Below are 26086 nucleotides of genomic sequence, written 5' to 3'. Positions count from 1 at the left end.
CCTAGTCGTCAAATTTTTTTCATATTTTGTCAAGGAATTGACAAATGACAGAGAAATAATTTTCCCAAGGAAGTACAGAGTAGATAAAAGATAATAAAAATATTGGTATTGGTGATAATGATTTTTCATATTGCATCTGAAGTGAACAATATTTTATTGACATCTATATACATAAGGACTGAGAAAGTATGTTAGAACAAAACTTCAAAAACATTGAAAAAATTAGTGCAGTTTCAAGAAATGCCTCTTTTATATGATTTGTTGTCATTGTTAGTATGGGAGGATGTGTAGGAACACGTAGCAGGGGTGGTGTGGTAGATGACTCCTCTGGATCAATTTCGAGACCAAATACAGGTACTTCACTTATTAACTAAAATATACCTAGAAAGTACAATTATTTTCATGCTGTAACTGGCAGGATGAATGATCAAATGTCAAAGTTTAAATCTACAAATTTGTGATTTTCATTTGACTGAAGAGCTAAATTGCTCTTTTAACATTTCATTTGAAATTAATTGTTATCAGATGGGACTGAATTCATTAAGCTCTTAGCTAATTAGAAGATGCAAATCACACAGAGGCGTTGAAGAATCAGGATAGAAAACAAACAAAACATCATTCATAACATTCCTCTTTACTTATATATTTGCAAACTTAACTTTCATTTCATAGGTAATACAAGAAAAAATCATCCCTTGTGCCATGAAATAATCCGATGGAAATCAGATGTGCCATTGACTGAAGGACAATTAAGGAGCAAACGAGATGAATTTTGGGACACAGCTCCAGCATTTGAGGGTCGCAAAGAAATTTGGGATGCTCTTAGAGCAGCCACAGTTGCTGCAGAAGCTAAAGACTATGAGCTAGCACAAGCAATATTAGATGGGGCCAGTATATCAGTACCAAATGGTTACCTAACTGAATGTTATGATGAACTAGGCTCTAGATATCAAGTACCAATTTATTGCCTTTCTTATCCACTTAATATTGTTAAAGAAGATAATGGACGTGACTCTCCTGCTGAATGTTCAGAACCCATTGATGGTGGCACTGAAACTCCTCTTAAACTGAGGTTATCCCACACATGTACAGATGTCAAGTTGTTGGTTTACTCGACAGACACGATAAGCAGTTGTAAGAAGAAACTTCAGGTAAGTTCAATGCTTCAGCTAAGTTGCAGTGCTTTATTTACGTATCACACTTATGGAAAGTGGAGATATAAAACAGAGTGATGAGAATATGATAAAATAGGCAATGTTTATTTTTTTTTTGTAGAGTCAGGAGTCAATAGATCCTTCTAAACAACGCTGGTTTTATGGTGGAAAGCTGTTGGGTGATAAGCTTCGTGTGGAAGAAGCTAAGATTCCTGTAGGATATATCATTCAAGTTATTGTAAATACAGAAATTACTACTGATAAACAAGCGTGACACATAGTTTCATAATGATAATTTTGAACTATGCATTTACAGGGTGAGTTCTCTCAGATTTTTGATATTCATTTCATGATATTATTTCAATTAAATATTTCAAACTTCCATTCAAAAAGTTGATACAAATGAAGGGATTTTTCAAGGTTTATTGAAACATATGACAACATATTTATGTTGTTATTCCAGGTGTTATTTTATCAACAATCGGATGCAATGGAATGTTCAAAATGTTGGCTACAACTTTTTTCAAATGATAATCAACAGAAATAAACTTCAAGGTTGTGAATATAATATTTTGTTAGCAGCACAAATTACATCGTAATAATTATCCGATTATTTTGAATGGTTCTTGAATTTGAAATTGATGAGAAACTGTCTCATTACTGTTCTTTTTTACAATATATTCTAGACTGGAGAACTTGGTTAAATATTTTTTGTAGGAATTTCATTACAAAAATAGAATTTATGTATTCATTTCATTGGATATCTTTCATCTTTTTATGGTATAATAATAATAAAAAGCGTCTATTCCTGCTCCAATCAAGTTACAATCAATTTCTTTGTTTTATTGATATTTACTTCACTTGTAATTGATCTTCATGAAAATGTTGGTTATGAGCATTTCCATTACTCTTTTTTTGAAATATACACTTTTTCACATGAAATTATAATGGTTGATTTAATTTTGGAAAATTAATTAATATTTAATAAAGGAGAGCAGGATTTCCAGACCTAGCCAGACTGATCAATATCATACATTTACCAATTGAAACAATTTTTGTAATTTATTCAGTTTAACATTTCATGAGGTAGAATTTTGGTTTCAATAAGATATTGAAATATAAAGAAACAGGTTAGGGCAAAATACAATATTTTGAAATGTGTTTTATGGAAAGAACTGTTGAATTAATTTTTCAATTTTAAAACCAAATTTCACTTTTATAAATCTCAGGTTAAATGTTTTGGTTGTTAATTAATTCTCTGGGAGAAAATGAAAATTCATTTTATTATATTTATTATTATCTTAAAAATTCAAACTCAATATTTTAAACTTTATGATTTTTCATCGAAGTTTATAGAAGTTACCATTGAAAACATTTCATTCTCTCTCAATATATTCATTTGTACTGATTAAAGTATCTATAGGTGTTCGCTAAAAATTACCTGATATGATTTCCAGAGCAATGTTCATATTATCTATTCGAAATAGAAATGATATTTTGATCTCTGTCTTATCTATATTCAACTTGTGATAATAAAAACAAGTTCTGACTTCTGATTATTACTATTAGGATGTTTGTATTCATCAAGCTATTTCTGAATGCACAAATAGAAACTTGATTCCTTTTCGTATAACCATTATACAAAAAAAAATTTCCAACAAACTTAATTTTTGAACATATCTGTGTATTACTGATTGAATATAGTACATTGTTCCAATTATTATGTGCAATTTTGAGGGATAAATTTGCTTAACAAAATTTCATTCACTTCCCAAATACTTTTACATTCATATTACAAAAGTGAATTCATCCCTTGCAATATTTTTGTATATCTATCAATATACATGTATATTAAACCTATATAATTATCTAATATTGTAATTCTGACCATAAGAGTGGAATGATATTAGCACTGAATACTAATTATATTTTTATATATTTTAAATCATGCGAAACAAAAATATTTCATTTAGTTTCACAAAAAATTATTTTATATTTTAAAATAGATTTCTCAAACAAACTTGACTTGTAAGTATATTCTAGAGAGATTAATATAAAAGTGTACAATGCTGCCATAAAAAGAGATTTATGATACTATTATCAACATACTTCACAAGTTGTTGGAATTTTTTAATTAGTCATTTGAAAATATTATTCTTTTACTATAGGTTATTCCAAAATATTTATTTTTTTGTGGGTTCATTCTCCACAAGGGACCAATTAAGGGTGGTCTTTTTGACTCAGTGGCATCTTTTAATACTGTAACCATTTCAATTTCTGTGCGGCAGGAACTAGTGGTTCCCAATATATGTTTGAAATAACTTATTGTTTTGACTGAACAATTGTAATTCAATTACTATTTTGCTTAATCATCTCAATCAAATTTACCAAGTAAAGATAAGATCAATATTAGAGGCTACTTAAAACAAACTAATTTTAACATTTCCGAAATGTTTTCTTGAAATGAGTGGCACATGGTTTGCATATTTGCAACAAAAGTGTGTTTACAGCTGCACTTTGAAATCATAGTAAATAACTCACTTGTTGTCAAGCATTTAAGTGCTGTGTTTTATGGTCAAATTGAAACAATTGAGATTTTGTTGAGCACATTTCAAAGATTTTTTGAAGTTTGTTATGCATTAGTGATAGATGAATGATTGTTGAATTTTGAAGTTGGTAAATAAAGACCCATATAATATAAACACTTTTTATTCTATATAATGAAAAATGGAAAATTTCTTCTATTTACAAAAAAAATTAAATTATTCCACCATAAAAATGAAAGGATACTGATTGTACAAAATTTGTAAGTCTATATCTTGGGTAACCTCTTCAACTCATGTGTTAACCAGACTGCAAATGATAACAGCATCAAAGAACCGCTCTGATGCATCGCAGCAACCGAAACGGGTACATAAGTTAACAAAGTTGTAATTCCTAGACCAACCTGAAAATCAAATTATTATTAGGTAGATTTAGATTGGTGTACTTTCAACGTCAAAAAGATGGGTTGACAGAAGTTAAGATATGCCTATAGTGCAAGCCTTCTCCCTCTATCACTGCAGATTAGCGCCTGCCAATCAACAGGCTCAATATGCTTTCATCAGAGCGACTATTTATTCACTCACTAGGTCAATCAGATATAAAATTTTTTGAACAGTGGTTGCTGTGTTCTTACTAATTTGTTATGAATATTGATGTAGACTTTCAAACAACTTGTCGCCTACTTGATAATCGCACAAACTATTGTGTACAGAGAAAGGGGGAATAACGTTTTTTCCTCACGTGATGATTTCTGGGAATTGTCCCGCAAGCAAAATTATAATAAGAAGCTTTGTTCCAAAAACATACATTTAGTCTAGGGTACCTCAAATGATGCTTGCAGGTAGTTCTTCTTCTATAAGAAGATACATTTATAATATATACTAACCTGAAGCCAAGCCATGACTGCCAAACATTTAGCAGCTGTATATGCCCTAGGCGGAAGCGTCCTTTTTCTTGACCACCACCAAAGTAGGGTTATTAAAGATAATGTTGTAGTTCCTAATATTCTATGATCGAACTGAACAGTTGTTGGATTTTCAGTTATATTCGAAAGTTTTGGAGAAAAAGCCAAAATATCATCAGGAATCCATTTATCTGCCATTTTGGGGAAAGAATTATATACAAGGCCGGCATCTAAACCAGCTACAAATGCTCCTAAAAGATATTTGTACATTATACAGTGTTAATTTGAATTGAGAGATATCTCACCTGAGATAGCTGTTAAAAAAACGAGTCCTTTACAGCTATGTGCAAGCATTCTGAACTTTCTTGCTGCTTTAATAATACTTTGTTGAGCCGTTTCTAATGTTTGTGCAGGTAGCAAATTATCTAAAGCTGACCATAACAGGAGTGTATAAAGTATAAACGCAAGTGATAAATGTGAAGCTAGGCGGTACTGGGAAACTCTAGGAACGTCACTTTGGCCATGGAAACGATCTTCAAGACCAGATTTTACCATATACCAACCCATTAGACCCTAAATAAATATTCAAAATACAAAATGGATATTTCAATTCGGATTTGAACTCACTTGAGCTCCTATCAAAAGTCCAAAGGCTACGATTCTTATTTTCATGCTTTTTGATAGCATTCCTTTAAACCAGAAGTAAGCTGCTGGTACAGCAAAAACTGTTCCAATGGCTCGTCCCCACATTCTATGACCAAACTCCATGTACCAAATCCATTTGAATTCGGATAAAGTCATATCTCTATTTTTTCTGTAATATAAATAGAAAATATAACCAGTGCAGTACCTAGAGTGGAAACGGAACAGACTCATATACTTTCAACTGGAATAAGCTCTCTACCATTGTAGACATACAAATAAAATAATTGGAACTGAAAAACAATACTTTTTCTTATATTAGAGGACACATACTCAAAAATTGAAAACATGTATTGCTAAGATGATGAAACAATATTTTTTACCATAAAGACTTAGATCTTATAGTTTCGGAGTTATGAATGTAAGAAATTGTTTTTGGATTTTGGAATGATGCTGGTTTCAATTATGCTGCTAGGCAGCTTATTATTAGTTGTATTTGATGCATAGCTCCCACATAAACTTTGGTAATTTTAGTTTTTTTTTTATTCAAAATTTTCAACATCCTTACATTTTGAATTCTGGATATTGTTGATAATTTGCAAATTCTGCCTGCCATTCTTCCTCAGATCTAGGCATTTTTTCACCAAGAAGTTTCCATGTCACCATAGAAAGTCCAGATTCTGTCAATCTTGTAACACCACCTTATTTAATAGGAAAGCATTAAACTATTGAATTAAAAATATTTACATATTTTTTCTCTAAAATGATATAATATTCATGCCATATATTAGCTATTTCTTAATTATATTTTATACTTAGGAATAGTGCATTATCCATTCAAATTAAAATTATTTTAAATTTTGATGAGAATCAGAAATTCTGTCCTATTATGATCAATTTAGAAGAGATGCACATATATTAATTACACATAGGTTTAACAATTAAAAAATCAAGTAATCCTCATTATTTTAATAGCGACAATATTATCATTTGATTCTTGCACCATATTGCATTTTGCTAAACTATGAAATTCCAATCTTACTTTCAAACTATATGACTAATTACTAATATTACAACAATATTATTTAAACCAGTATGCCTTTAGATATTTTTATCTTATTCAAAATCATGACTTGTTAAAATGAACAGATTAGCGACCTGTAGATTTTATAAGTTCTTCTAATATTTCACATATTGAAATGTATAACGCACTATAAGAAATAAAACTACCTAAAACAACAGCAACAAAAACCATCCCACTACACGTTAGGAGCCAGTATCCTACTGTTTTCTTTCCTTTATTACTTTCGGTTGATTTATTATGCCCTCTAATGACATTATAACGAATGAGAGATGAACTCTGCAAAATAAAAATAATATTCCACAATAACATTTCATTGGGAATAGAAAAACTGAATTACCTTTGATTTTGGTATTAGATTGGATCTCGCAGAACAGTTAAGGCAATTATATGACCTGGAATTATTTTTTAACAAATTGATATAATTCCGGGTATTTCTCAAAACCAATTGATTGATTCCACTACGTGAATTCATAACATAATTAAAACAACGAAGTGAGGACAACATTTTGCAACTCTACACTATAAATGTAAACATAACCATTTGAATTGACAGGAAAATATCACTAACCTAATTCAATTTCATTGCTAACAACTGTTGAAAATAATGACATAAATTACTACAATGATAATACATGAAATGTACTTTAGAACTATTAATATAAAACACCTTCAGTAAATGAAAATATATCAAACTCCTTGAAATTTCAATTTGACTCGATTAGAATATTGAAATGTAATTCGTTGCTATTTGTTATTTATTCATTACTTAAATATCTCATTCAACAAAATTGAAGGTTAGAAGTCGAGAAATAATTGAAGAGTTTAGAAAGTAATTCAGTGAATTTGTTTAACTTTGCTTCACATAAAAAACTAATATCACAGATTACTAGTCTGTGCTAATATATTCTGCTGAATAACCATTATTGAGAATTTCAAAAAATTGAGAAGGCCAAAATCAAACTTAACACTTGAACAGAAAAATTATTTATTTTGATGAGATAATTTCATTTATACATATTCACAAAAGTGAATATAACTTTTTTACAACAATATACATAAAATTACATTAATAAATTTTACCTCTAATCAAATTCAAAATGATATCCTATATAATAAAAAAATTCTTGTATAACTTAATCTTGCTTGATAGCTTCTCCCTGAAAAAAAGAAGGTATTTCATTATCACTTTGCTATAAATATCGAAAGAGAATCAAAAATATAAGACCTATAAATTACATTGAAATTATTGAGGAATTCAGAAATATAGTTATAGTATCTTCCAATAAGAACCTGAGGTATATCGACTTGTAGATTCACAACAAAACTTACCCATTGTCTTGCAATAATGAGCACAGTTTCTTTTTCAATTCTAGGTCCTATAAGTGGGTTCATTTGAACGACATAGCAGCAAAGCCAACTAAAATTATTTGAGTAAGATTATTTTACAAGAATATCATAATTTCACTTCACTTACAACAACCAACAGCAAACCCCCGTCAAAATCAGTAAAACTTGGATTATTCTAAAAGAAAGACATTGTACAATCCAATACAGAAAACATTCATTAATTTACCCTTTATTAGGACCTTTCGGTACAAAAAATGGAGCTACGCCTCCTACAGCTCCCCATAAAACGGTGAATACAATAAAAGGCAATGCTGCTGCCCCCATTTTTTCAAAAAACTGGAATAAAAATGTGATTCTAACACTCCCAATCAATACAAATCATATGACTTGTTTTGACAGTAGGCCTTGTAATCAGTTATCACATGTTTGCCAATTGTTGATCGTGGGAGGAAATATGTGTTCCCATTCACTACTCAAATTCAAATTTCATCAACAATCTCTGTATAGTTCTGAATAATAAACTATTACAATAAACAATTTTAAGGCATCATATTTCTTTTAGAAAAACCGATAAATAATATCAATATACCTACTGTATATTGTGTTGCCTAATTTCTGCGGTGACCTCTAGTCAACATTTATTGAACTGCTGAAATAGGTATCCATCTGTGAATTATGTAATTAAACATTTTTTAAATTTTTTTACTGAAAAGGTGTTTGTTCCTCATAGGAAATATTAATATAATTCTACTTAAAAGTTGAATGCACGATTTTCTGAAGGTATTCGCTTGAATTAACATTAAAAAAAGTTTTTTAGACATTGAGGATATGATTCTCAGTTCAAAGCACGATAAATACAGAATATTGTTCTCTAAAAGTCAACATGACATCATATTCATTATTTTTTTCTTTTCAATATGTTTCATAGCGAATTTTCTAACGGATATTGGTGCTGGGACGATGAAAGAAATGCTTTATTTTATAACAAAACAACTGAGTAAGCAGAAAATTTCAGAAATATAAAAGAATCATACGGAAATTCCATTGAAAACACATTCTTTTTCTACTAACAGATATTTATTCACATGTTCTAACTTGAAAAAGTATCTATGTTTATGATGAGAATCGTAATTATTGTAGACCTGAAAAGTTACCAACATACAAGCATGAGAGCAGTGTAGTATCTGGTGTGCATGACGAAAATGTTTCAACGAATCTAACTGCAGTAAAATTCAGAGATCTGATTAATAGAGTTTCCCAGGTAATTATTGCATTACTATTTTATCCTTTTCTGCATAAATGCATCAGGGTGTATTATAGTTGAGGTTAAATTAATCCACGCAATTTTTATTTGGGTTTAACGCCGTTTCGACAGCAATATGTTGACAGAATAATTAGATAATATATAAAATAATTTTGAAAATATTTTAAGGCTCAATTCAAAAGGGTCTACAGAAGGAAAGTCAAACCTGGTGCCGCTGATGTTGTCATAATACAAGATGTTAAGGATGTTGTACTATTTTCAGCAGAAGTGAGAGATTTAACGGCCGAGTTCATAAGATTTTTTCACTTACCCACAATGGACGCTTTTTTACGAGCTGCAATCGTATACTTCCAATACCTATTTCAGGTCAGTTGAGTTTAAGCAAAGGCTCTATATTCGCAGTTTTTAGAAAATACACTGGCGAGCAGGAAAAACTTGTTCATTACTGTTCAACTATCTTTCTTACTTGAAATTTTTACGAGAATCATAAAAGTTCTGAAATGGTAAAGAAAAAAGAATTCCCAAAAAAAAAATGAAACTTTTTATTCGATTTGTAAAAGAATAATAATCTTCGAATTTCGGAATTGAAAAAATTATCGTAACTGTATTTTTTTTTATTTTTGAAAATTCTTGTTTGAGACAACAGTAAAAAATGTTATAACCGAAAAATTACTCTCAATTCTACCCTAGCAATCTCTTCCACCCTCTCTCATTGGACAAGTATCAAACGAGCTCAACGCATCAGTCGCATTTATTCTTAGATTTGGGAGCACGTTGAACAGAGAAGAGAAGAATCGAAACGAAAATTAACGCAACCGATTGTCACAGTCCTAGAAGATAAAATAATGGACAATCTTGGCGATCTGAGGAGTATATTATCGAGAGAATACCACCGTCTCACTTGCGGAATGACTGACGCATGGAAATTCTATCATTTGAATAACAAGAACAATGTTTCGACGTCCGACAAAGATAGAAGACTCTTTGAGTCTTTTATGTGTGCCGCTGTGAGAGTAATTTGGTGGGCGCTTCATAGGAAGAACTTCTGTCTGATAGGTGCTCGCTTAGTTAAAAACTGTTTGGAATAAACCAATACTAGTATACAGGGTGAGTTTTGAACATTATCTCTAACTATAAATTCCTTTTATTAAATAAAGTATCTACTTTTATTCATTTATAATTTTTCCATTTTTGATTCAGGAAAAAAGTTATAAGCATTTAATCGATGAAGAGTAATTTCATTTTCTAAACTATTGAGTATTCTAATAGAGTTCGGTTTATTATTACACTGCTCAACAATTGATAGGGATCACTTACTTGTTCTAAATTTATTTCTGAAATATTCGCTCCAAGATTATAAATTTAGTCAGATATCAGAGTATTTTCAGTTGATAATATGGTTCACTTGAGAAAAGAACGAAAAAATGGAAAGTTGGAGAGAAAAAAAGACTTTACTAGGAACACTCAAAATTCTGTGTTTGAATAACATAAAAATTTTATGATGAAACCACAAGAAGGCAGAAGTTTCGGTTAAGCTAGTATAGTATATCCAAAGTCACTTGGAGGAAGCAGAATATTTCGATTATGCAAGAGTTGTTCAAGTTTCGAAATGTTCATTTGGGGCCAGTGAATTTATTGTCTGACAATACTTTCGAAGTATTTAGCGGTATTCAACGGATTGCGGTATCCACTTCAAAGGGACATCTGGCCAAGCATTTTTATGAACTAGTTCAAGTGACATTGGATGAACTATACCTAGTTGGTCCCCCACGAGCCCGTCTCAAGCATTCTACCCTACGAGGCATACTTTCGATCAAACGATTTATAAAATTTTGGGGCAAATTCGTCCAAATATCCCGTAAAGCGTTAGAAAGGTCCTCCAGGTTATTGATCGGTTGTTCTAAGGTTGACAATTGTCTAGACATCTCAGACCAGACATGTTCGATGCAATTCATGTCTGGAGAGCGAGCTGGCCAGTCCATCCTATCAATAGCATGAGTTTCTAGCGCTTCATTAACCAGACGACTACGGTGTGGACGGGCATTATCATCAATTAAAATGGAATTCTCGCCCACGGCAGCCGCAAACGGAACAATTATGGGTTCAATAATCATATCGTGATATCTCTGGCTGGTCATGGTGGTGTTCTGCAGAACAACCAACTCTGTGCGTTGGTTCAAACAAATGCCTCCCCATACACATATAGAACCTCCGCCAAAAGCTGTTGTGGGTACCATAAACTGTTCTGCATACCTTCGACCTCTTTCCCCCCAAGCAAGAATACGTCCATCGGAGTTGACCAAACGAAATCTAGACTCATCCGTAAATAAACATCGGCTCCAATCTTCAAGTGTCCAATTGCGGTGCTCCTCAGCCCATTGCCGTCGATGAACCCCGGTGTTCCCTATTCAAACGGGGATGTTGTACCCTCCTACGTGCTCTCAAATCACGAACATGTAGTCGTCGTCTTACAGTCTGGTTCGAAATTAGAACTCCTGTTGCAACTCTCAGTGATCTATTGAGTCGCGACGCCGGGTAAGTGGGATTTCTCCTAGCATTGAGGATCAAAAGACGATCTTGGGCAGCAGTTGTACTGCGCTGCCGACCTCCTCCATGAACATAAGCTACTGAGTCGTTTTGGATGAACCTATTCCAAGCCCGACTCACGACACTTTGCGAAACATTCAACCGCCGGGACACTTCTCGCTGGGACAAACCTTCCTGTATCCACCGTATGATTTGGTCCAGTTGCACAGGAGCCAAACGTCTTCTCGGCATGACTGATAAGCTGATATTGTTCTCATTTCTTCAATTATTGTCACCTTATGTGTTTGAACGAGAGAAAAAAACAGATTTAATAACAAATGCCACATTGCTTTTCACTCCACCTGTAACAGCCTACAGATAATAATCGATTTTGTGAACAAGAGCCGATGAAGTGAAGAAGACTTTGATATAATCAACTCAAAACATCTTACTTTTTCCTTAGAGAACATATAATGTACAGATATTCACGAGATAACTTGAAAAAAATACAAATGAAGAGAAGTTCATAAGTGATCCCTAGCAATTGTTGATCAGTGTATTTAGGTACTCTCTTTGTGGAAATTTCGTACAGTTTTATGGATCGACGAGACTTAAACATGAAAACCATTGAAAGTAAGAAAAATTGGAAATGAAGAATATGTCTTATTTTATGAGAGCAATTTATGGTTAAATTTAAAACTCACCCTGTATTTTCCTTACAAGCTTAAAAATTTGCGTATTTAAATTTTTGCTATTAAAATTTGGTGAATTCTAGCTAACTCGTGCACTGACACATTGAATTTTGGTGAAAACATCCCAATTAGACTAATTTGGCCAACATTAATATAGTGAAGGAAATCGAAATAATATCAGATCCCACTATGACACTAATAAGGAAAGTCATTAGAGGAAAATATTACTGCGCCCTTTCTTACATTAAAATACCATATAACATATTGAAGAGCTATGAGAGAGGTAGCCTATCATAGTAATTTATGTCAAACATCTATATTCACTTCTAGAAACTGAATTGAACAGACTACTAAGAACAAAAGTATTCAATCTAATCGAGCACAGACCAAAGAGAATTGACACCTTCGATCTAGCTCAAAGTGAGAAAAGATACGTATGGGGCAAGGCTTGCAGGGATGAGAAAAAATTGAAACACAGATCACCAGCAGCTCAAGAATTGATGTTCGCCACTCACGATTACAAACTTCTAGCTGTTGGAATCAGACAAATTGAAACGTAAGCCTTTAGGGCAATATTCGGCAATTTCTGGTTATGGCAATGAGAACATTTATTTTTTTTGTTTTTGAGGAACGACCCAAGACATAAATTCCTGGAAATAGCTTATACAGCCCCAGAAGAACACTTGTTTTCTCTTGGCGTTGGACTGGGGATATTGGGGTACCCAAGAGATAGACTTGACACGTTATTGAAGCCTAGGGAGAGAACAAAAACTGATGTCTTAGGAGAAGAATTGGTTGTCCCCCCTTTTATTCTACCACAAAAACAAGAGTTCGAGTAAGTCAAATGGAAATAATAAGAAAAAGGATTTTTTCGCAAACGGCAAAACATTGCCAATAAAAAAATCAGCCCTCAACATAACTGTCTCCAAAAGTGACACCAAAGTTTCCTTTACCTCTACTTTTGAATGAATTAGAATTGTGTTTTATCAATATTTCAGAGAGATTGTCGTGAGCCAATCGTTGCCAAAAACCCCACCTAAATATAGTGAGACGAATGATACAAAGAGAACACGAAAAACTCAGATGAATCTCTGGATAAAGCATATAGAAAGCTGTGGTAATATATCGATTATGGTTGCAGATACTACAGCATCTTTGATGGGTTCATCGGTATATGAACGTGACTCGAGAAACTTCGATAATACTGAATAATTATTATCATCAATTTAATTAGAAATGTTGAATTCTAAATTTATTGTCGATAATTATTGGATTTATTGCATTTTTTTCCGAAATTGTTTGAATAAAAAATAACTGAAAAAAATTTACTGGGAGTTCCACTTGGGTGCTTCCATTTTCTATTATATGACGAATAGTATTCTCAAATGATCTATGAATTTGATAAAATGATTTCTAAAGGTTGTTGAAGCGTACATGTATCTTTTGATGATTAAATGACATAACCTATTGCCTACTAAACACATGTGACATAAGAAATGTCAAAAAATTATACATAGTGCTGACATTTAGTGTTCTGTGGTGCTGACATTATATCCATTTTAAAAAGTATCATAAGAATGGTAGGTTTTAGAGGGGGTTTTCAATAAGAATTGGAAAACCCTCTAAAACACACTCAAACTTTGAATCATTTGTTAAATTGGTTTTTTAAATTATTCATTGCGAGATTTCTTATATTATACCACTAGAATCATCACGTTTTTGCCTACCTTCAGCATATCCCTTAGGAACTAAAATTTGCATAATTTCATTTATTGTATATTCAAAAATGAATAGCATCTAATTGATTACATTATCATGATATGAAGGGAGTCAATATCAAAGTATCACATATATATCACATATTTCACAACTACAGGGTGAATTTCATTGAGATCTGTCTCATCCTCAATTCTAAATACACGCCTAGTAAAAATAACACAATAGACAAGAAAATAAAAACATAACCTATCCATTGTCCAATAGCTCCAGCTGAAAGTGATAACTTGATCAAAAAGGCATAGTTGTCCGGAACCCTTACTGCAACTTTGACCCAAAGCAATGGCACCATCATATCTTTCAAGTTCTCGAACATACTAAAAAAAAAACCTAAATTAAACCCAGTTCTCTTCCATACTTCATCAACAGAATTGGAAAATTCTGATCTTTTCAGTAGTGGTCAGTTTAGACGGTTTAGAAAGCCAAACATTTTTCAACTATGTCGAGCAATCCGGCTGTAAAAAATATAAGAATTATATAACTACCTTATTCCCTTCACTTGGGTGATTCTGAAGTTTGCCTGAAATGCAATGTATGCTTCCACTGGCATTCCATGAGTTGGCTCTATAATAAGTTCAATCTTGTGATTTTCGGGATCTGGTTTCATGCCACTTATGTCATTTCTATAAGACTCATCTGCCAAATAGAAATGTGGGAGAGAAATATAGGCTGGTGCTTGGTATCTGAAAATGAAAAGGTATGTTGTAAAGTAATAATTTGTAGTGAAAGATCAGTGGTTTTGTTGAATTTTCCTCAAATAACGGTTTATTCGCTAGTAAAGGGTTTTTTTTTTAGAGCTATAGAACTTTGAATTGCAATAAAACAACGATGGATTATTCGATTGACATGAATTTTATTTATCCGCAAGATAATCTTGTGGCATTACATTTTAAATAATTATGATTCCTGGCATATGACCGCCACAGCTGGCTCGGATGTGGTCCAATCTGGACGTCCAATTTTCGATGACTTTTTCCAACATTTGTGGCCGTATATCGGCAATAACACGGCGAATGTTGTCTTTCAAATGGTCAAGGGTTTGTGGCTTATTCGCATAGACCAATGACTTTACATAGCCCCACAGAAAGTAGTCTAGCGGTGTTAAATCACAAGATCTTGGAGGCCAATTCACAGGTCCAAAACGTGAGATTAGGCGGTCACCAAACGTGTCTTTCAATAAATCGATTGTGGCACGAGCTGTGTGACATGTTGCGCCGTCTTGTTGGAACCACATCTCCTGGACATCAATTCAGGAATGAAAAAGTTAGTAATCATGGCTCTATCCGATCACCATTGACTGTAACGTTCTGGCCATCATCGTTTTTGAATTCCACTAGTCCATAAAGCGCACCAAACAGTCAGTTTTTCTGGATGTAACGGTGTTTCGACATACACTTGAGGATTACCTTCACTCCAAATGCGGCAGTTTTGTTTGTTGACGTAGCCATTCAACCAGAAGTGCGCTTCATCGCTAAACAAAATTCGCTTATGAAAATCGGGAACAACGGCAATCTCATTTTGGGCCCATTCGACGAATCTACGCCTCACTTGATGATCGTTTGGCTTCAATTCTTACACGAGTTGGATTTTGTAAGCACGCAAACCAAGATCCTTCCGCAAAATCTTCCATAAAGTGGATGGACACAGATCCAATTCCTGTGCTCGATGGCGGATAGACTCATTCGGGTCTTCCTCAATGCTACGCTCTACAACCGCAATAGCTTCTTCTGTCCGCACCGTACGGCGTCTCTGGGGATGCGAGTTATCAATTAGGGTAAACGTGGTGCGAAAACGTTCCATGGTTAATCGAATTAACTGCTCTGATGGACGATTTTGTCGACGATAAAATGGACGTAGTATTTTCGAAATAAAATTGCACTATTTGCAAGCGTTGTTCAGGCGTGAGTCTATTCATGATGAATTGCCAAACCAAACTGAAACACCCTTTATTTTGTTATCGAGCGAGGCAAATGGTTCACCACTTCTCGTTCTCGACCGCTTTTGAATGCACTGTACAAACGCGCTTATAGATTAAAAGCCCTTGAACGCCAGACTTACGCCATAGCTGAATGTTTCTGTTGTTCTGTTGCGGTATTTTTAAATGGTCAATATGCTTACTTGACAGAATTTATATCAACTTCAATTTCATAAATCAAGAAGTTCTTAATAATTGAATATATTCTTACTTGCACTTAGAAATGTCTCTAACGCCACTAGGAAGGACTTCGTTGGGACTGAAACATGCAGTTTCTGGATATTTAACTCCATTGTCAAACAATTTATCTGTTGCTACGTATACATTGCCTTCAATACCATTTGATGTTCGAGATCCTTGATGTTCTAACGTCAATACGCTGTTGAGAAAATTAATAAAGCGTGTAAGTTGTGTACATATAAAAATAAAAAAGATATTTTTTTTTTGATTGAAATGATATAAGTAGCCTTAGTTATAGGTTATAGCCTAACACTAATATTTCCCAAGGAGAATATGAAGAAAGAGATTCAAAAATGGTTTACTCTTTAATTAAAGCAACAAAAATAATGGATGATTTAACAAAATTTTTGCCTTTGTAACGCTACCCTTGGGAATCAAAACAAAAATTGCAATTGTCAAAATTTCCGCTAAAGCGATTGCAACCAGATACAAACGATGAAGAATTTTGTTCGCAATTTGTCGATGAGACATTGTACGTCGAAAATAACAAAAAACAGAGCAATATCCCAAATCTTCAAAAAACGCTAGCACAATATTTTTGTCGACTCCGTTCTCCAAACTTTTTTGAAAGTCTTCATACGCTTTTACACTTTAGTGTAAACATCTTTTGATTTTGCCGGAACCGAAGACTATACCTATTGGTGCATGAATCAATAAGCCCTTATTAAAAGCTTCTGACTTCACTATTAGTGCTTTTAACGAAAATCTCACCTGCACATATCCGGAACAAATATCGAAATCGTTTTTGAATTCTTAACAGGATACCATACTTCTCCAGTACTTCCGTCTATTCTGCCACAATCTCCAGAATAAGAGTCTGAGTAATTTTTAAAATTCCATTCGCTCACAATGCCAGTTTTCTGAATATCATCTTCGCCTGTCCACATTGTATAGTTACCATCATAAGAGGCTGAACCATTACGCTGTGAAAACGAAAACAAACATTTTGAATAAAATATAGAATAACATGTTGAGAACTCACCGGATAGAAAAAGCCAAATCTATCATAAGGAATTGTGAAAGTCTTCATTTTCAACTTCTCAGCTAATTCCATCAGAACATCATCTATCCCCTCGAATAAAAGTTCGTTGGCTGTTTTGGTTTCAGCTAAAGTCGTGTTGAACTCCTTCATGAAGTAATGTATTCCTCTTTGTATTAGATGGTGTTCTTTTTTTGCGACATTGGCCATTGACTAAAAAGACGATAACTTACTTTATAGTAGTCACCTAACAAGTCCCAGGCCTGGCGCATAGACGGCAATAATCTAATAATATTATTTGATCATTGCTCATTAGTACCAAGCTTCAAAACACAAGTGTCAATATTTCGGAACATAAGAATTAAGTCTGATGGTTTTGTTGTCTGATAGATAGAGATATTGAAGATGACGCTACATTGCTGCCAAGATTGCTCACCGCTGAATAAAAGTGTAGTGACTCTGTCTGCCCGAAAGATGGCGTTATGGGTGTCGCACCACACTCAATTTCGGCCCCAGCGGGTTTATAGGGGTCACTGCGTTGCAACAGAGTCACCTTTCCACGATGGTGAGTCTGTGAGAGGGGATCTTAGGCAGAGATGGCTGGATTGCTTAACAACAATAAATTGTTTAATGTTGGTAATTATCAATATTCTCTTGAAATCGCCTTATCTAATCTTCCATGATTCCCCAACTCTTAAGTCTACAGGAATAACGAATCAAACAACTCAGGCCCTAATAGTCAAAAGATCATTACAAAACAAAATAGTTAAATGGCGGGTTTCAGGAAACTTGACCGGTAATTAAAACTTGTCAGAGACAAGAATCTGATCCTTATTTGTTTATATTCATAGAAAATTGAGCGCCGTTCGTGTTTTAAGTTCGTGAAAACGAAGAAGGTGATAAAGACAGTAAAAATCTGAAACGATTATAAATAAAACCATAGTGTAAAGTTTGTAGTGTTTTGAGATTTAATTTTTGATAGGATTTTGAATATTTTATTATCCTTATTGTTTATTAGATCTAATCAAATGACACAAAAGCTAACCCCGACGTTGCATCAGGTAGGTTCGAGTTATTTTTCCATCATGTTGATTTATAAACAATTTTTTTCTCGAGAGTCGAGATAACAATATTATCCTTTGTTTTGTTGTGATTAGACTACCATTATGTTTAAGGTATTAACTTATCTTCTTTTAATATTCCCACTCACCATTACTATTGGATTCATTATCGTAATCCTATCATCTAAGGAACCTTTAGATTTCTCTGGCACAAACCAAAATTTTCGGACAGTGTTAAAACTAACAGTTTTGTTGCTATTGAACACTACGTTGGCACGACTGTTTCTTGCCGCATACATATAGGGTCCCAATTGTTCGAAATTAGGTTTAGTTCCTTTTTTACTTAATTCTTCGCTGTTTGTCCAATTGAAAATATATACTTCCATGTTGATATCAAATGGAGTTTCCATCCAATATTTGTATTGGTATGAATTTGGACTCAGTATGAATTCCTGAAATCAAATTAATAAATCCTAATAAAGCAAATAGGTATAAAATGGATTTTTCAGAAATATTTGTGGAGTGTTATATTTCCTCCATGTTTATCGAATTTGAACTCGGATTCCTAAAGAAAATTGGATCAATTTAGACAAGTTTTGCGTAAAGATTTACTTGAGAAATGTAGAATTGAATAAAAAAAATTTATTGCAAAAAAAGTGGGTATGATATATGAATTTTTATTTTATTTAATTCCAAATTTTTTCTTAAATATGAGTGCTTCACCTGTAAACATCGCATTATCTGATTAAGTACTTTTTGTTCTGACCTTATACAGGGGGCTTCAAAATTCAGTATCAAGATTTTAGATCAAAATAAGAATTTTTTTCGATAAACAATACATGTGTCCGCAATGGTGTCGTTACTGAACTACAGAGCTTTGAAATTTCATGATTCTTTTAGTTTTTTCTTATAGCTCTTTCAGTTTTTGAGATATTTAGATCAAATTTGAAATATAGGTCATTATAGGTTTCTTATCATTTAGATAATGTTAAAATATTTAAATGTAATTTAGATCACAAACCAAATACGCAGAGATTTTTGTTTTGATGTAAGGATTTACAAAAAAAAATATTTAACTAACGGTCGCAACTGCGTAAAAATCACAATAAGAGACAAAATATTTATGATCAAAATGAAGAATTCATTTCATATGTTAAAATTTACCAGCGGCTTTACTACGGAAAACACAGAAAGAAATTAAAATTCGATGTTTGGATAACTAAATTTTACATTTCATGAATTATAATTAATTTTTCGTTGGGATTGATGAGAAATCCATGAATCAATACAATTTTCAATTAGGGATAATTCATTACAATTCATGAAATGTCTAATTTAGTTATGGAAACTTCTAATTAAGTTTCTTTTTGTTTTCCGGAAGTAACAGACTACTCCGCACAGTTATAAATTGCGGTTTTTCCACATTTAGAGTTCTTCCTCGATAACTCTTAAAATATTCATTTTTGGTATAGACTATAGAGTTCGCTTAAGTAACTCCCACTGTTTTCGTACGTAGAATCGACTGAAATAATAAAAAAATATAGGTTCTAATTTGAAAATCTTGAGTTTTGATGAATTTGAGTTGTCCAAGTTCATGATCTTCTTATGAACACCCTGTACATTTTTAGTCCAAACCGTGAACAGTTCTATAATTCGTATTTGCAGAATCGAAAAAAAAACATTTTTTTCGAAAAAAGCGTTTTTCAATGAAATGTGAGTCCTCATCGCCACCATTTTTTTTCATAAGAACCCCATTAACTCATGAACCATTGAGTTTTTACCCAAGGTATTGAATATTGCCGAAATTGACGTCAAAAATGCTATCTAATAATGCAATAATGTACTGGGTGTACCATTTGAAATAAGGAAGTAGTAATCCGTTTCCGGTATAACCGGAAGTTGTAGAGATCTGAAAATATTTAAGGAGAAAGATCATTGTCTCAAACCCCAATATGCAAAGTATCAGCTCAAAATTATGATTAGTTTTCCATAAACGTCTAATAGGCCATCCCGGTGAATCATCCTGTATACATGTTCACAAAATTACAGTGAAAACTGACATAATTGTATATGCATATCGAAATTCTTCAGGAAAAATAATTATTTCCACTATTACAGACCTCAAGAAATTTTGAAATTTTTGAAAATTTCTTATTTCTATAATACTGTTAAATCACAGATTTTGTCCAGTCCATGAATGAATTTGAGAAAAATGATAACCGATTGTTCCGTAAAAAAAACGAAACAATAAAACATCAAAATAAAATGCAATACGAAACTTCCGGATAACCATGAAATGTAAATTTAAGTATCTATGGTTCTTTACCTCATGTAGAAATGAATCAACCAAATTTGACCAGAAGAAAATTAGCATAATTCCACTAACAAAAAACACAAATGCCGAACCAAACGCACTCCATTTTTGGGTTACTGGAGAGCAAACCATTGTGAAAACTGAATCTTAATAATGCCTCATTTTACAAAATAAATCATTCTGAAGTAATACCTTATCAGATAGTTAATTTGCATTACTATCCACCTTTGATGTAGAGATGAATCTTCAATTTGTAACCTTGATATATATAATTCAATATACTTATTATCATGCACCAGATGTTCGGAATTTTGAGGATAAATGAAATGCCACTTATCTATTAATCTAATTCATCAAGTAGACACCCTTCATTGATCAACGATTTGAACCCAAGGAAAACTAGATTGAGGATTCGTAATCTATGTTCATGGATAGAGTATTCTTTGATGAAGTTTCATTAGGTAGTCTCAGTGAAAAGAAAATCGTTTTTGAGTTCAATTTCGATAATCTTGTGTAATAAAGAAATGTAATCTGGAATGAAATATAAACAAACAGTAAATAATGCAACTGCCGCGAAATTTTATATTAGGTATTCTTTTACCTATTTGATGAAGTAGCGGCGATATCTAACATGCTGTGGGAAAGTGTTTTCTTTCGAGCATTGGCGTAGCTATATGGCTATCACTTGGTAGAGACCGAGGTTTCAAAAATTAGAAAAGATTCATTGCGTCAAGAAAACCATGGAAAATGCAAGAATATCGAAAAAAAAAGCTTTTTCGGCAACCGTCCGGGAAGTGCTCACTTCACGGACGCTTTTTCTCTGAGAAAGTAGCATTTTCCGGCCTAGTCCGGAAAGTACGTACTTCCCGGACTAGGCCGGAAAAGAATCATAGAATCCATAGCAACCGAGATAACGGCTGACAGTTCATATGGAATTAGTTGTCAAAAATTTGCATGTTTTTTTATCGCAATCGTAATAAAATATGGAAAGCAGCAGCGATAGTGTTATTTTACATGGTTGCCGAAAAAATATTGTACGCAACACGCCCGAAAATGGTTTTTTTGGACTCACGGACTTCCAGGACGAGCGTAAGCGAGTCCTGGAATTTTGTCTATTCGTCCAAAAAAACCCTATTTTCCGGACTTGTTACGTAAATTACTATTTTCGGCAACCGTCCGGGAAGTGCTCATTTTCCAGACGCTTTTTCTCTGAGAAAGTAGCATTTCCCGGCCTAGTCCGGAAAGTACGTACTTCCCGGACTAGGCCGGAAAAGAATCACGTCGTTCATGTCACGAAAATGCCCGAAAATGGTTTCTTTGGACTCACAGACTTCCAGGACTCGCTTACGCTCGTCCTGGAATTTTGTCTATTCGTCCAAAAAAACCTATTTTCCGGACTTGTTACGTAAATTACCATTTCTACAAGCGTGCGCTATCAACTCTTTTTCCACACGCATTTTAAGTCAGTAAGAGTCACTTTCCCACACAGTGCAGGAAAAACCCTTGCTATATCTTTTCCACACATATGGGATATGCATGCGGGAAAGAAATAGCAGGGGATTTTCCCGTGCGCAAGTATTAAAGAATAAATTAAATTCTGTCATATCTCTATGCACCGAACGCCCAATTAACGTCAAGGATGACATAACTAGGGTAACGACATGCAGAATTAAGTCTATCATTCATGTGTATAGAAATATTTAATGAAATCTTTTGAGTTTCAATTTATTTCAAGCGCTTGTAAAAAAAATATTGTTCCTAACTCTCGCGGAAAGTACCACTTTCCGCATTTGTTAGGAAAATAACAATAATATTTCCATGAGTATACAACCGAGAAATAAATATGATAAACGCAATATTAGAATCGCATTTTTGGATCATAGAATAATATTCAAGAAGAATATTGTAAAAGAAATACCCGAAACAACAATCGGGTGTATGCATAGCCTTCTAAAACAAAGTTAGATTTAGAAGGTTATGGCGTATACTATAGAATAACCAGTTTAAGCTTTATGCAGAATTGACAGCGTATTCAGAATTATAAAAAAAAAATAAGCAAATATTTCCGTAACATCCGATCCTAATTAGTTCACTTTGAAAGTGAATATAAAATAAAAATTTCAATATTTATAAGGAATTTCTTGCTGATCGCGTCATAAGAGCCATAGAAAATCAAGCAGAATATTGAAAGAAATTAGGAAAGCATTGAAGTAAAGTCATTGTGCATTTGAGCGCTTCTGCATCCATGCGCCTTTGATATAACTTTATATAAGTATGTCATTCCAAAGGCGCAATTGGCACATGGATGAAGGAGCACTCAAATGCACCTTACTTTACGTCAGTGCTTTCCTAATTTTTTTTTAGATATTCCGCTGGAGACCAAATAACTGTAGATAACTACATATGTGGTTTTGAAGGCGCACGAATGCAGGAGCGCTCAAAATGCTCCTGATTCAAGTCATTTCCTCATTTTCAGCTTTGGTTTTCCATTATTTCACCATCTATTTCGTATTCACTGGTGAAATAATTTACTTCAGTCTCTCTTCGAAATTATGTCGCCTATAAAAATTGAGGCTTTCACCCCGTAAGTCATATCTATCAATTACCATACTATGACTAACATAGATGAATGGATGGAGGGTAGAGCTAATGAGAACAATCTCTTATGGAAGAAGTGTTGAGAAAGTGTCCAGCGGAAATGGAATTTACGAGGCGCTAGTTTAGCTCTAGCTACACTAGCGCCTTCTTACCTCCTGGATTTGATAACCAATTCAAAAAGCCGAACATACTTTCATCTTTCTTCACTTCTTGCTTTATCTCTATCAGTTCTTTATGATGTTCCCTATGAAATTTACCCTCTAACTATACTAGCGCCCCCAATTTAGGTCAGTTTCATAGATAAACGTCAGTTTAATGGACACTTGTGAAACACGAAGATTATTCTCCTTATATCTACCCTCCATAATCTAATGATGTGGCTAACTCAAGTTTGATGACATGCTGCTAGAGGGCAGCACGTGCTCATTTTGATTACAGTGCCCTTAAAATTTCACTTGCTAAACGACAAAAGATCGACTAACAATGCTTCCACTGCAAGAGGTCAGATATAAGCATACTAAAAAATTCACAACAGCTTTTTTCAATTAATTTCGAAAATTATTTAATAGGGTTGATCTTATAATCAAATATTCTATTTTGATATTATCAACAAAATAAAAGTACTTATGCTGTTGCGTCATAGTTGTTTCAGAAATTCAGAAAATTCTGATGTGCATAACATAATACCATGTCTTTAAAAGCTTCAAATATAAAAACATTGTTTATATTTATTCTTACAAAAATCACATTTCTTTGATTGGATCTATGTTCAATAGTTCCAAAGATTTATGGAAAACATTTTCCAATGATCTCAGCAGGTAAATTCTTGCATTTAGAGTTGGAATCAAATGTTGCTTTGGAGCCTGAAAAAAAATTGATTACATTTTTAAGTTTTGGCCTAGTTAAATGTTATTTACCACAAGAATCCTTATTCGTCTGTAATAAACACTGAATACAGAACACATATTTGAGAGGAATGAAACCAAATAATGAGGATTAACAATGCCTTTGTCGATATCTTGTATACATGATCTTATCATAAAAGGATACTGCATAATGTACACATATAGAAGCTCCCATTCTTCCTGAAAAAAAAAATATTAAGTTAAGTCTTATTTCTGAAATCAATGAAATTATTGAAAAGAATTTACTGTATCCACTATTCTATCAACTCATTGTCATTCATATTATTGGGTATTTTTACTTTAGAGCGAAGTCATTGATATATGTATGCAGTCAATAGTTCACTGCAGACTGTTTTGTTAATGTGAATATGACTGCCTATGATTTTCAATATATGGAAGAATTCATCTGCATTTAAGAGTTGGCTGACAGAAAAATTTCAGTAATTCTGGCTTGGCAATCAGGGTTGATGAGTACATGGTAGTTTTGAGCAATTCTTATAACATAGTCTATATTAAAGTTTCTTTGCTGAATTCTCTCAAATGTGGATTTTCAAATAACCCTGATGAATATCTAATTTGCTCTATATGATGGCAATAATCTTACATGAGGAACATTCTTTAATACTTACTGGCTGATTCAAAAGTGAAAAGTCCACATTGTGAAGTGAAGTTAGCTGAGGATAAATTCCATCATTTACCCTTTTCTCAAATTCTTTGAATAAAGTAGACAATCTGGCACAGTTATAAAATATAAAAGAAGCACCTGGAAAACAGAATTATTGATTAATATTCAACTCAACAATCACCAAATATTTGGAATTTAAAATTTTACTATTTCATGTCTTGTGTACCAATCAGATTATCTAATGAAATTAAAGAATTCCAAATTTTGGTACTAACAAGCTAAGTACATTCTATAAAAAAGCCTCCAGCAATAATCAACTAAAGACTTGTATACTAGAAAACATACTAGACTTACCTTTATTAACAGAACTTAGATCATTTAAAGAAACTTTTACATTCTTATGTGGCTTATTTTGGAGTAACTCAATTGTGACAGATGCCACACCAAGTTTTTCGAAATATTCTTTCCATAATTCTGAGGACTTCACTCTAAGTCCATATTTATGCTCGGCCATAAGTCTCATATCTGCAGATCTCTTTCTGAAAATTCCATTTTCCATTAGAACACAATAAACAATTTAAAACATACTAGCAAACCTTATTAATTCCTCAGCAGAAGTGGTGGAATCTTTTTTACCATTTTCATTTAACACATTACCACATAAAATATCAGTGTCACTATTTCTTTTAGTAGTAAGTTTCATTTCAATATTGTTAGAATCTTGCAAAGGATTCAACTTGAATTCTGTCAGTTTTTGTGCAACTTTTTTCAAAGTTATTAATCTCAAATGAGTCAAGGTCATCTCAGCTGAATTATCACAATATTGTTCTTCATTAAAAATATGAAATAACACTTTTGGGCCTTGTTCAATAGCTCCATAGCTTTGTCCCATTGATAGACAATCATGTATCGTTTTGCAAAATGCTATAGGTTTTTTGAAATAAAAGTGAACATTGTCCTTTATAATCTTCACATTATTCACTGATACACCCCAATTCTGACTTTCACATTTTAGGTGTGTAATAAAAGATTCCAAAGTTGTTTGAGAAATGTTTGATAAAGATTGATTCACTGCGATATGATCTATTATTGTTATTAAATCTTCATTTTTTTGGTCAATAATGCTATGCCAGTTTTTTATATTCAAGGGAAAACTAATTTCTCCCAGTAGCTCCAGTTTCTTAGTGTGAATTCTTATTATATGATTTCTCCTTCTAGGTACATGAAGATATTCACAGATACTATTCAAAATATTGTCTAACAAAAACTTTACTTCAGTATTAATTGCCATAATTTTCTTTTCACATTGATTTCTAAATAATTTTTTTTAATAAGTTGTTATGTGGACTACTACTTATAAAACTACTAAAAATGTTTGGTTAACTTCTGTCATAACAAATCTAACCAAATTCACATGCTTATGTTATGACAGTTCACCACAGATAACAGACAGTTC

The 26086-nt window shown here is 32.9% G+C and overlaps 5 protein-coding genes across 8 annotated transcripts; 2 read left to right on the top strand and 3 right to left on the bottom strand.

Moving 5' to 3' along the window:
• The first annotated feature begins 43 nt into the window (after positions 1 to 43).
• LOC123676789 (ubiquitin domain-containing protein 2) lies at positions 44 to 3856 on the top strand. Of its 2 annotated transcripts, none has more exons than XM_045612999.1 (4): positions 44 to 354; positions 673 to 1151; positions 1276 to 1471; positions 1575 to 3856. In XM_045612999.1, the coding sequence occupies exons 1-3, from the start codon at positions 276 to 278 to the stop codon at positions 1426 to 1428; spliced, it is 711 nt and encodes a 236-aa protein (XP_045468955.1). In that variant the 5' UTR covers positions 44 to 275; the 3' UTR covers positions 1429 to 1471; positions 1575 to 3856. The 2 variants fall into 2 exon arrangements, with proteins under 2 accessions (XP_045468955.1, XP_045468954.1); XM_045612998.1 differs by having other exon boundaries at positions 45 to 354; positions 1618 to 3856.
• LOC123676788 (cytochrome c oxidase assembly protein COX15 homolog) lies at positions 3848 to 6888 on the bottom strand. The gene is made up of 7 exons (XM_045612997.1): positions 6666 to 6888; positions 6475 to 6604; positions 5813 to 5945; positions 5230 to 5416; positions 4908 to 5175; positions 4585 to 4853; positions 3848 to 4101 (listed from the first exon to the last, which is right to left on the bottom strand). The coding sequence occupies exons 1-7, from the start codon at positions 6831 to 6833 to the stop codon at positions 3967 to 3969; spliced, it is 1290 nt and encodes a 429-aa protein (XP_045468953.1). The 5' UTR covers positions 6834 to 6888; the 3' UTR covers positions 3848 to 3966.
• Positions 6889 to 7296: 408 nt separating this feature from the next.
• Positions 7297 to 8082, bottom strand: LOC123676785 (V-type proton ATPase subunit e 2-like). The gene is made up of 4 exons (XM_045612995.1): positions 7902 to 8082; positions 7803 to 7850; positions 7658 to 7745; positions 7297 to 7485 (listed from the first exon to the last, which is right to left on the bottom strand). The coding sequence occupies exons 1-4, from the start codon at positions 7997 to 7999 to the stop codon at positions 7462 to 7464; spliced, it is 258 nt and encodes an 85-aa protein (XP_045468951.1). The 5' UTR covers positions 8000 to 8082; the 3' UTR covers positions 7297 to 7461.
• A 459-nt stretch (positions 8083 to 8541) lies between these two features.
• LOC123676781 (protein phosphatase 1 regulatory subunit 36-like) lies at positions 8542 to 14159 on the top strand. The gene is made up of 7 exons (XM_045612991.1): positions 8542 to 8672; positions 8816 to 8936; positions 9108 to 9305; positions 9701 to 9995; positions 12488 to 12713; positions 12786 to 12992; positions 13156 to 14159. The coding sequence occupies exons 1-7, from the start codon at positions 8593 to 8595 to the stop codon at positions 13367 to 13369; spliced, it is 1341 nt and encodes a 446-aa protein (XP_045468947.1). The 5' UTR covers positions 8542 to 8592; the 3' UTR covers positions 13370 to 14159.
• LOC123676780 (protein croquemort-like) lies at positions 13921 to 26077 on the bottom strand. Of its 3 annotated transcripts, none has more exons than XM_045612990.1 (7): positions 20695 to 20879; positions 18338 to 18640; positions 17131 to 17340; positions 16860 to 17071; positions 16120 to 16287; positions 14419 to 14616; positions 13921 to 14250 (listed from the first exon to the last, which is right to left on the bottom strand). In XM_045612990.1, the coding sequence occupies exons 2-7, from the start codon at positions 18596 to 18598 to the stop codon at positions 14028 to 14030; spliced, it is 1272 nt and encodes a 423-aa protein (XP_045468946.1). In that variant the 5' UTR covers positions 18599 to 18640; positions 20695 to 20879; the 3' UTR covers positions 13921 to 14027. The 3 variants fall into 3 exon arrangements, with proteins under 3 accessions (XP_045468946.1, XP_045468943.1, XP_045468944.1); XM_045612987.1 differs by lacking the exon at positions 20695 to 20879 and adding an exon at positions 20515 to 20673; XM_045612988.1 differs by lacking the exons at positions 13921 to 14250; positions 14419 to 14616; positions 16120 to 16287; ... (1 more) ...; positions 17131 to 17340; positions 20695 to 20879 and adding exons at positions 23839 to 23963; positions 24018 to 24185; positions 24635 to 24768; positions 24985 to 25169; positions 25227 to 26077 and having other exon boundaries at positions 18532 to 18640.
• Positions 26078 to 26086: the final 9 nt, after the last annotated feature.

The sequence above is a fragment of the Harmonia axyridis genome, chromosome 3 (assembly GCF_914767665.1).
Source record: "Harmonia axyridis chromosome 3, icHarAxyr1.1, whole genome shotgun sequence".
Taxonomy (NCBI): Eukaryota; Metazoa; Arthropoda; class Insecta; order Coleoptera; family Coccinellidae; genus Harmonia; species Harmonia axyridis.
The sequence above is the reverse complement of the archived record's forward strand: the minus strand, read 5'-3'. Positions and strand labels throughout refer to the sequence as shown.

Excerpts from the sequence above, each read along its gene's own strand:
- LOC123676789 (XM_045612999.1), top strand. The coding sequence starts at position 276 with ATGGGAGGATGTGTAGGAACACGTAGCAGGGGTGGTGTGGTAGATGAC. Across the intron at positions 355-672 it reads AATTTCGAGACCAAATACAG|GTAATACAAGAAAAAATCAT; the intron begins GTACTTCACTTA and ends TTCATTTCATAG. Across the intron at positions 1,152-1,275 it reads GTTGTAAGAAGAAACTTCAG|AGTCAGGAGTCAATAGATCC; the intron begins GTAAGTTCAATG and ends TTTTTTTTGTAG.
- LOC123676788 (XM_045612997.1), bottom strand. The coding sequence starts at position 6,833 with ATGTTGTCCTCACTTCGTTGTTTTAATTATGTTATGAATTCACGTAGT. Across the intron at positions 5,417-5,812 it reads CAATATCCAGAATTCAAAAT|AAAAAATAGAGATATGACTT; the intron begins GTAAGGATGTTG and ends TTTATATTACAG. Across the intron at positions 5,176-5,229 it reads GACTTTTGATAGGAGCTCAA|GGTCTAATGGGTTGGTATAT; the intron begins GTGAGTTCAAAT and ends ATATTTATTTAG.
- LOC123676785 (XM_045612995.1), bottom strand. The coding sequence starts at position 7,999 with ATGGGGGCAGCAGCATTGCCTTTTATTGTATTCACCGTTTTATGGGGA. Across the intron at positions 7,746-7,802 it reads GGGGTTTGCTGTTGGTTGTT|TTGGCTTTGCTGCTATGTCG; the intron begins GTAAGTGAAGTG and ends AAATAATTTTAG. Across the intron at positions 7,486-7,657 it reads TCATTATTGCAAGACAATGG|GGAGAAGCTATCAAGCAAGA; the intron begins GTAAGTTTTGTT and ends TCTTTTTTTCAG.
- LOC123676781 (XM_045612991.1), top strand. The coding sequence starts at position 8,593 with ATGTTTCATAGCGAATTTTCTAACGGATATTGGTGCTGGGACGATGAA. Across the intron at positions 8,937-9,107 it reads TGATTAATAGAGTTTCCCAG|GCTCAATTCAAAAGGGTCTA; the intron begins GTAATTATTGCA and ends AAATATTTTAAG. Across the intron at positions 12,993-13,155 it reads CCACAAAAACAAGAGTTCGA|AGAGATTGTCGTGAGCCAAT; the intron begins GTAAGTCAAATG and ends TCAATATTTCAG.
- LOC123676780 (XM_045612987.1), bottom strand. The coding sequence starts at position 20,634 with ATGGTTTGCTCTCCAGTAACCCAAAAATGGAGTGCGTTTGGTTCGGCA. Across the intron at positions 17,072-17,130 it reads GATTTGGCTTTTTCTATCCG|CGTAATGGTTCAGCCTCTTA; the intron begins GTGAGTTCTCAA and ends TCGTTTTCACAG. Across the intron at positions 14,617-16,119 it reads AGAGACATTTCTAAGTGCAA|ATACCAAGCACCAGCCTATA; the intron begins GTAAGAATATAT and ends TTTCATTTTCAG.